Raw genomic sequence first — 9427 nt, 5'->3', positions numbered from 1 at the left:
AAATACCATATGCCCCATAAAATTTTGGACATTGTGGTGCAAGTTTGGCCCTTTTTGATTGCACGCTCTTCAGTAAGGCATAACTATATCAGCACTGCAGAAGTGCACTGTAACATCACTTTCCCAGCCAAAGTTATTATACCAGTTCCTGACTGGTAATTTGAGCACTGTAGCCCACCCTGTTTGCTGTGTACACACAGCCTCTAATCTGCGATTCCCCTCCCCCACCAGCCTGGCTAGCCCCTCTGCATGCCTGATGCCATCTCCTGATTTAGACCCTGCAATGGTACTCTGGGCTCTGGGGGACTAGAGCAGAGTTGGAGCATGGTTATTACACAGCAGCATAGTCAGTAAAGACTTCCACTGACCCATTCTCTCAGCCTCACATCTGAGACCCTAGCCAGAGACATGGACCCTGTCCCCGAGGTAAGATGCTGAGCAAAATCTGTGTGCATGAGCGAGAGAGAAAGAGAAACGTATTCAAGCAACAGGTGCAGTATTTTGGCCTGAGATTTGTCAACTGCCACCTTTAAGGATGCTGTCAGTATCAGCTTGATTTGATTGAATTGATGTGTACCGTGGTAGAGAACATGTATGTGAAATGCAGGAGTGTGATGTGACAAAGGCATAAATTCAGTTTGCTTCTTGGTTAACACTGGTAAAAACTTCTCGCCAAAGCCCTGTGAGAGGGTCAAGTTCACTGTCACAGTGGGACACTACAAAGAGTTTAAATTAAGTGAGTGTACAATTAGAGACTAATATGTTATCATGGCTTTACACATTATTTTAAATTAATATGTACATCAGATGTGTGATATGTGCCCAGCAGTGTATTTTGCTCACTCTTGGCCAGTGAGATTCTGATATCTCTATATATTATACTATATTCCACCAGACACAGCAAATGGTTTGTATAAAACGACACATTCTGAAGTGACCCAGTCTGCATACTTTAACTGTTTACTTTTTAAACACAGACAAGTAAACACTAAGAAATAGATGGATAGATGTCATAGATGTCATAGATAGTTGAGTGGATTTACCTTATTGCTCCCTGAGGGCAAAAGGGATACAATATTTTAATGTAATTGTGTGATAGTTCAGTGACTGAAATGAGCTCGCAGTGAGGCTTACTTTTGTTTCCCAATTTTTGTGTAATAGTTTAGTGTAAGATACAATATAAGATAGAGGTTTTTTTTTTCCTCCTTTACCATCTCCCTAGATTCCCTTTATGGAAGATGAGGGGCTTACAATGAGGAGGACAGGTATCTACTGTTTGTGTGTGCTGATTGTGATCATGTTCTTCTTTTCTATTTCTAAAGTTCACAAAACATCATACAATATGGTGCAAAAGGCAGAGACCATGGTTCTTTTATTTAATTTCCAAGTTATTAATTGAAGTACGTTATTCTTTTCAGGATATATTTCTTATGAAAGTAGATATAAAATAGCCCAAAGCATAGGGAAAGTCAACCAAAAATAAGCATAAAGGGCTCCTAACAAGTGTAGAAGACCACCGAAACTGTCACCATCAGATAAACAGTACTACAAGCTTTCATCTTTGAGAGAGAGGAGAAAATCCAGATCTGAAAAAATCCATGTTTGTCCATCCTTCCACTATGAGAAGACACTGTACTGAGGGTCTGAAAGGATGTGTAGCTGTCAAGAATCTGTTATTGAGAAAAAAATAGGCATAAAAGAAGAAAATTTGCAAATCAAACAAAGAAGCTGCTGACGTTCTTAGAATAATAGACCAACCACCCCAGAGTCCAGAACTTAATATTATTGAATGTATTTGGGAGTGCTTGGATTGTGAGAAACAAAAAAATGTGACCAACGTCTAAGCCTGAACTTTGGAGGTGTGGAAAAATATCCCTGCAGGTCTCTTTGAAACACTGAAGCTGGAAAGACGAGGCTGAAATACCTGATCAGATGTGATGTGTAATTGTTGAGCCTTCTGTGAAATTTTCTTTTAAATATATTTCCTGCTTTTTTCACCGTGAAAAATGAATAACTTAATCTGATTTGACAGGAAATGTAATAAATGAAGGCCGTTCTCTGACTTTTGCACAGTACTGAATATTACCGAAAACAGGAAATAAATTTTGAAGTTATGTAAATGCTGCTAAAAATGTGAAAACCTGATTATGTAATAGCCTGTACTGCAGTCTGTGCCTGTACTGACTGCAGAGTCAGACTGACCGACCTGCAGCAGGATTCTCCTCCGCTGCCTTCTTCTACAGAACCTGCTCGAGATCCGGATGAAGACATCTACACCAAGTTCTTCATGAACCACTGCTGTTATGACGCCATTCCAACCAGCTCCAAACTGCTCATTTTTGATACAACACTGCAGGTGACCTAAAAAGACAACTCTTTATGGATGTTCTACAGCAGTGGCCTCCAACCCTGGATCCTCCTGCAGAGATTAGTTCCAACTTGTATCTGCCATTTACTTAACTCTAATACATCTGATACAGCCAATCAGACGCTTGGGAAGAGGCTGATTAACTGGAGCAGGTGTGGCAAATTGTGGTTGGAAGGTAGCTCTCCAGGACGAGGGTTAGAGACCACTGTTCCAGAGGCGCGTGTAATAGATCTTTTATTATACTGTATTATAGTCATATGCAGAATCTGGGCACCCCAGTCAAATAACAGGTATGGTTGACTTTCTAAGTGAAAATAAGTTAACACATCATTTACAGAGAACACAGTTCTGCACATTTTAATACACAATTATTGTTTATTTGCTGACTTTATATGTTGGAGAAAAAATAATATCTAAAAATAAAAAATAAACAAAATATTTTTTTCAATATTTTAAATGCAGCAAATAAACAGAAATTGTGCACTAAGATTTGTAGGAAAATGCCACTGTAATTTGTCCAGGTGTGTTCAAACCTTTGCATGAAACTGTAATTATATTCTCTTAAAATTTTAAAAAATATTTCTTACTTTTTTTGTGTTGTAGAACTAAATTCATGCATAGGCATGAACGTCACTGTGTATATATCTGTTTTAGAAATACATTTTAGGCATTTAAGCGTAAGCCTTTAGATCAGAATGTCTTTATGAGTTTGAGAAACACATGCAGTCGGGTGTACTCAGGCTTTTGACTGGTACTGTATATTAGTTGTGGAGCTCAGGTTTCACTCCTTAGTTTGTAAGCTAAGTGTTAGCTTTTAGTTATATGCATTTTGTGTTTGTTGACTGTAGGTGAAAAAGGCGTTCTTCGCCTTAGTTGCTAACGGAGTCCGAGCTGCACCTTTATGGGACAACAAGCAGCAGTGTTTTGTAGGTAAGTGGACCTGAGCGCTGACTGCCATGCACTTTAACCTTTAAAGGTTGAGTCATTTATGAACGTGAATCAGATGACTGACATCGAGTAATGCACCGTAACTCGTAAATGTATATTGAGCACTGCATGAAGTGTTAGTCACGCCGAATGATGAAGAGTCTAAGCTAAAGTTCTTTCAAAAATGCGTTGGTTTAATTTTTTTTTTTATCTACTGCAAGTATTTTGTTTATTTTTTAAATCCTTTTCCTTGTTCTTCTGAATGCATTGTAAAGTTCTTGAAATACCACATCCATGTGACATAAAGTCTGATAACCTTTCATATCATATGTTTATTTAATGCTGGACTTTTCTCACTATTCTTCATTATACCTACGTAGAGATCCCAGCTCAGCACTTTTTAAACTGTTCATTTTCAATTAAACAGTCCATCTGGTCCCAAAGTTCTAAGACATGTTCTAGTTCTCAAAGTTCTAGAAATGGCAGGATGGTGATCTAATCCCCATATCTTCCCCAGGGTATTAATAGTCACCCAACTACACTAGGTAACTGATCCCTCTGAAAGGTTCTTGAGGTGTGAAAAGCTATCATTATGAACAGTAACATATGAGTTTAGCATGTGTGTGAATCACAAGTGGTTGCATTAAAATGCCACTTTTTTGTGGGAGAAAGATGTAATATCTGATGTTGATTTAATGCAAACTATCTTGTAAATGTGTATCTCTACTGTACCCGTATGTTTACAGGAATGCTTACTATAACAGACTTTATTAACATTCTCCACCGATATTACAAATCACCCATGGTAAGTATTTCAGGTTTTGATGGTTACAAAATGAAACTGTTTTTCAAGTTAAATATCCTCGTTTTGGTAAATCTGTGAACAGAACCAAGATTCAAGCGCATTAATGTGTCCTGCTTTTCCGTTGCTGTTTTAGGTTCAGATCTATGAGTTGGAAGAACACAAGATTGAAACCTGGAGAGGTGATTGTGTATAGTTAATATTCAGTCACCTGTTTCATATCAGGCTTGTAGTTTTTTTTTTTTTTACAGCTCCTGTCTTCTCTCCTGTTCCAGAGGTCTACCTTCAATATTCCATCACCTCTCTGATCAGCATCACCCCTGACTCCAGGTAAAACTAGGGCCTCTGCAACAGTCTTCTCTTTCTTTTTTTTCTCTCTTTCCCTCCAGTGCCCAAGAGTGACAGAGAGTTGTGTTTTCCATCGTCAGCCTCTTTGATGCCATTTACTCCCTACTGAAGAACAAGATTCATAGGCTGCCTGTCATAGATCCAGAATCAGGGAATGTTCTGCACATATTGACCCACAAACGCATCCTGAAATTCCTTCACATCTTTGTGAGAACTTTTTTAAAATATACATCTTTGATTCCTATGAAATGTGTCAGTTCCTCACGGTAGACCCCAGTCATGTTTTTTTCTCTTTTTTTTGATTTCACAGGGTTCCATGATCCCAAAGCCACGATTCTTACAGAAGAGAATTGAGGAGGTTGAAATTGGAACATTCAAGAAGATCGCCACAGTCCAAGAGACAGCCATGGTTTATGATGCATTATCAATATTTGTTGAGCGACGAGTATCAGCCCTGCCCGTTGTAAATGAACAGGGTATTTTCTGCTTGGGACACATGACAAGAAAGGACAGATTTTTAGTGCTTTCCAACATGAATTTGATGAATATAGTTTTGAAATATGTCTTTTGTCTCTAGGGAAGGTGGTGGCGCTCTACTCCAGGTTTGATGTCATTGTAAGTGTGGAGCCAGACCTTTTTTCCAAGTAATTTTTTTACACACAGTGTAAATGGTAACACACACACACACACACACACATTATTTATATATATATATATATATATATATATATATATGTGTGTGTGTGTGTGTGTGTGTACATATATGTATATGTAAGGGTGACATATAATTCAACAGCATATAGATTTCAAAACAACAATACAGCTATATAGACTACATGACCTGAATAAGTGAACAGTGTCTCACCATAAGAATTTCTCATGTATTTTATTGACTATAGAACCTGGCTGCACAGAAAAATTACAATAACCTCAACATGACAATGCGAGAAGCAATCGAGGGCCGCTCGTGCTGCATTGAAGGAGTGCTGAAATGTTACCCACATGAGACCCTGGAGACTATCATCAATCGCATAGCTGAAGCAGAGGTAACCCAATGTCAATTTATAGTAATAAGGTCGCTTTCTGGCTACATATTAAACCTCCTAGCCACAAACATGTCTGTATAGATTACTCATTTGAAATTCTGTTTAGGTTAGGAATATACGGTACTTTTAGAACTGTAGTACGCTTCTGTTTCAGACCCGTCTTAATCCAAACCTAGAAAACCATCCTTCCATGGCTTCAAGCTGGCTTTAAATAAGACACGGACATATGCTAATTTTACCCTAATTTTAAGCTATCCTGTTCAACTGAAAAATATCTTTAGTGTTTAGTGTTCCAGCCAAGACTGTGTCACTGCTGCATCATCTGATCCCATGATGAAATATCTACTCTGATCTAGGTTCACCGTCTAGTTTTAGTGGATGAAGAGGACACAGTTAAGGGAATCATCTCACTGTCTGACCTGCTGCAGGCATTGGTCCTGACTCCAGCAGGTATTGATGCTCTTTTCTCTTAACACTTGTGGAGAAGTGATCTCTCCACCACCTTCCCACAGCCTTCTTGTCCCAGGTAGGCAGCGTGCCCTTCCTCCCTGTAGCTGCCTGTTTTCAGCCTGCCTGCCAACTAGTAGAGATGAACCTGCACTGTTACTTCTGCTTGTCTGCCATGCCAGTATGCATCCCTCCAAGGCTGAAGTCAGCAACTATGCGGCCACTTTAGGCTACTGTTGGACCACTGTGCTGGATCTTATTTTGATCTGATCAACTGGGAGCATCTGGAATGATCAAACCAAGAATCTACGCTGGGATTCTTGTCTGTTGACCGACTCAATGCAATTGTCTGTTTAATACCAGATATTTTTGTCTAATACAATGTATACTTGATATTTTTGGTGGTAGAGTATGACAGATATCACTTTGCTGGGCAAGGTTGCTCTGTGCTGCTATTACTGAAGCATGTCAGTTTACAAGTGCCCCTCTAGGATGCTGTAACAGAGATGCAGAGATCCTAGATCAGCACTCCTACTCTGAAATACTTTATTAATACAGCTTCTAGACTGCATGAGGTATGCTAGACTTTGAATGTCTTTATACTGCATACAAACAAGGTTAATATGCCAAAGAAGCAACTATATATCAATACACTGAATGATTACAAAGTTGAGTATTAGGCAAATGATAACTGATCAATAAGATCATCAGTGTAATTTGTTTTTTCATGCAATTCTATTTTCCAGAGATTTCATCCAAAGCAGACTATGACCATTAAGGACAATATGCAATGAAGATTATGGATGAAGATAAAAATTGTATATAAGTAATGAAGCCTAGATTAGGAGTTTTTATATATTTATTTTTGTGTATATTTGTATAGATTTAATTATGAAGAAAAATACTTTTGTTGCATCAGCATTCATATTATCGCTGTCTAAAGAAAATCTCAACGAAAATGGCAACTTTACAGGAGAGGGCAAAAACTTTTCTTTACTTTTAATGAAAGTTAATTTAAAGAGATTTTTTTCCAAGCAATTTTGGAGCATTTTTATTGGTCCATTCATCATGAAATTTTCACATAATGTAAAGGGCATAATGTAAAGATCTCAAATGATGTAAAACAATAAATAAAAATCACAAGAAATAGCGATACTTGTTTTTGTTTGTTTTTGGACAGCTTCAATATGCAAATTATGGCCACCCCGCCATCTACTTGCATCATTTTGGTGTGCAGTATTAGATTCCTAGTCTAAAAAATTAAGCCTTATTCATGATTCACTTTTTTCATGGACATTCGGCTGCAGAACACTGTCAGGTAACTCGTGCACTGAGGGTCACAAGCAGTCATCATGTTCGTGACATCAAACGTTTACATGTAATTCAGCCACTCACTGACTGGCCAGGACTTAAAGGGTCTATATTGTGAATATTGGTCTTTTCATGTAACTTGTAAGGAGTTAACACTGAGAAAATCAGTTCATGTCATTCTTTGGGGAAAAAAGTCATGTATGTATGTAATGTATGCAAGATGTATGTATGTATATGTTTACCATCCATTGCAGTGCTGGCTGAAGTCTAGCTGCTCATGCACCACATGCGGATGAGAGCATCTGTGAGTGTAGCTCTCTAACTCAAATGCAACTTTTTCAATGCCTTCAGCAGACTGGCCTGGACAGTGCTCACAAGAGACCCTAAGAAAAAACGCAGTTCCTCCTGAGAGCTTCCACTGTAACAAGTCCACAAGCTGCATGCAAAATAACAAGAAAGACAGCAAAGGGGCTACAATCATGGAGGCGCCAGAACCATTGAAAGTGTATGTGTCATTCATGATATATACTCTCATTGGACAGAACATGCACCGCTGTTGCTCTCACTGGATGTCTGTGATGGAAACTGGATGTTCAGGTTTATGTGAACCCTGCTGCAGTTCCCCTCAAGAGCCTGCACTATTACAAGAATACACCAGCTCTATGAACGAGAGTTCAGCCTAAGAACGAGAGGATTACAATTAGGGATGCACTGGTCATGATTTTTTATAGAAAATTCCAATTTCTTTACAGGCAAACTGCCATATGGCTGATTGCTTATTAGCTTTTTTTTAGCACAAAGCTCACACTGTTAAAATAAACTCATAAAAACACTGGCACATTTTCAGTACTTTCTTCCAGCAAAGTCGCAATAAAAAAACAATAATGGACCAAAAAGACACACACATATTTGGATTGTTACTTTATCTCATACTGGTCTATAAATCAATGCTAAAACAATTTAGTGGTTAACTTAAGGCTAGTTTTGTTGAATGTGATAGGCTGATTTAAACTAGGCACTGTTATAGGATCAGTCATTCCCATTTATTCTGCTTTCAGCAGTTTTAGAAAACAGATTTTTTTGGAAGAATGATGAAGAATGGATGGAGGATGAAGGTTTACTGTAAATCTGCTGTAAGGGATAATTTTGTGATGTCAGACTAACATCTTACAATGTCGGACTCAAAAAAACACTTTCCCAGAGTTGAACTGTCCAACTTTTAAAATGGAACTGAAGTTTCACATTCTAACACATCTCTACCTAAACCTGCTATGATTTTTATGATTAAGTTGCCTTTTTGCTGTTGTCTTTTATGTGTAAGATTCATATTCAAACTAGTTGATGATACATCCAGAAATTCTGCTTTAGCCCAGCCCAGTCTATGACATGTATCAAGTGATTTGTATATTGCTTATACAAATAGTTTGTGCTAAAATCTGCATTTAAACTATGTGTTTTTACTCACCCACAATAAAACAGTCTGTACGAACAAAGTTCAGCATATCAGGTGCTCTGATCTGCATATTTACCAGGGGTGTATTTGTTCATCTACCAGTTCCACACATCCTGGTCTCACTCAGCAAATAGTGTCCCTATCTAAGCAGCGTTAGGTGACTTATAATGTACTATATTTAATCGTTACTGTTACAGTTACTATATCATTGTTATCAGACATCATCTAACAGATATTTGCATCAGTGGTTTAGAATTCATTATTGTTTAAAGTCATTGATTGTGTACTGTTGTGTTCTGTCAATGTTTAGTTGTAATTAGACCTTTTTTTTAAATCTTCTCTATAGACATCAGTCCTAGATGCCTGTATGCGTAGAGTAAACAGAACAGAAGGCATGATTACTGTCTCCAGTGCCATATGTTAAGTACTTTTATGACCTCAGTAATAAAAATACACAGTTTCTATTACAAAAGAAGAAGAAGAAAAAAGGTTAATAACTGACATGTCTACTAATATATATAAGATTTAAAGTAACTATTATGGTGGAATGCTTTTTATTTCTTTATTTGTTTTTTCTTTAGGTAGTTGGATCACTGTCATCACGCTGTTTTTCACTAATTGAACTAGACTTTCTCTACGAAAATAAACTGATACTTTGTAGATAGATTTTTGTCTTTTCTAATTGTCATACCGCTGCTGCATCATGTTGCAGGTGGTTCACTTCA

At 37.7% G+C, this 9427-nt stretch overlaps 1 protein-coding gene across 7 annotated transcripts; it reads left to right on the top strand.

Moving 5' to 3' along the window:
• Positions 1 to 220: 220 nt before the first annotated feature.
• On the top strand, positions 221 to 8763 carry prkag3b (protein kinase, AMP-activated, gamma 3b non-catalytic subunit). 7 transcript variants are annotated; one of them, XR_005007154.1, is made up of 13 exons: positions 221 to 426; positions 1223 to 1265; positions 2244 to 2356; positions 3217 to 3298; positions 4042 to 4100; positions 4234 to 4279; positions 4373 to 4427; positions 4526 to 4652; positions 4756 to 4921; positions 5023 to 5089; positions 5345 to 5491; positions 5848 to 6017; positions 6685 to 8763. XR_005007154.1 is itself a non-coding variant. In XM_036568478.1 (12 exons), exons 3-12 carry the CDS (start codon positions 2288 to 2290, stop codon positions 5962 to 5964), a joined length of 906 nt encoding a protein of 301 aa, XP_036424371.1. In that variant the 5' UTR covers positions 255 to 426; positions 1223 to 1265; positions 2216 to 2287; the 3' UTR covers positions 5965 to 6547. The 7 variants fall into 7 exon arrangements, 4 of the variants coding, with proteins under 4 accessions (XP_036424371.1, XP_036424381.1, XP_036424363.1 ...); XR_005007152.1 differs by having other exon boundaries at positions 256 to 426; positions 5023 to 5060; positions 6685 to 8760; XR_005007153.1 differs by lacking the exon at positions 6685 to 8763 and having other exon boundaries at positions 5848 to 6547.
• The last annotated feature ends 664 nt before the right edge of the window (positions 8764 to 9427 follow it).

Source organism: Colossoma macropomum, unplaced genomic scaffold (genome assembly GCF_904425465.1).
Source record: "Colossoma macropomum unplaced genomic scaffold, Colossoma_macropomum, whole genome shotgun sequence".
In the NCBI taxonomy this organism is placed as follows: Eukaryota; Metazoa; Chordata; class Actinopteri; order Characiformes; family Serrasalmidae; genus Colossoma; species Colossoma macropomum.
The sequence above is the reverse complement of the archived record's forward strand: the minus strand, read 5'-3'. Positions and strand labels throughout refer to the sequence as shown.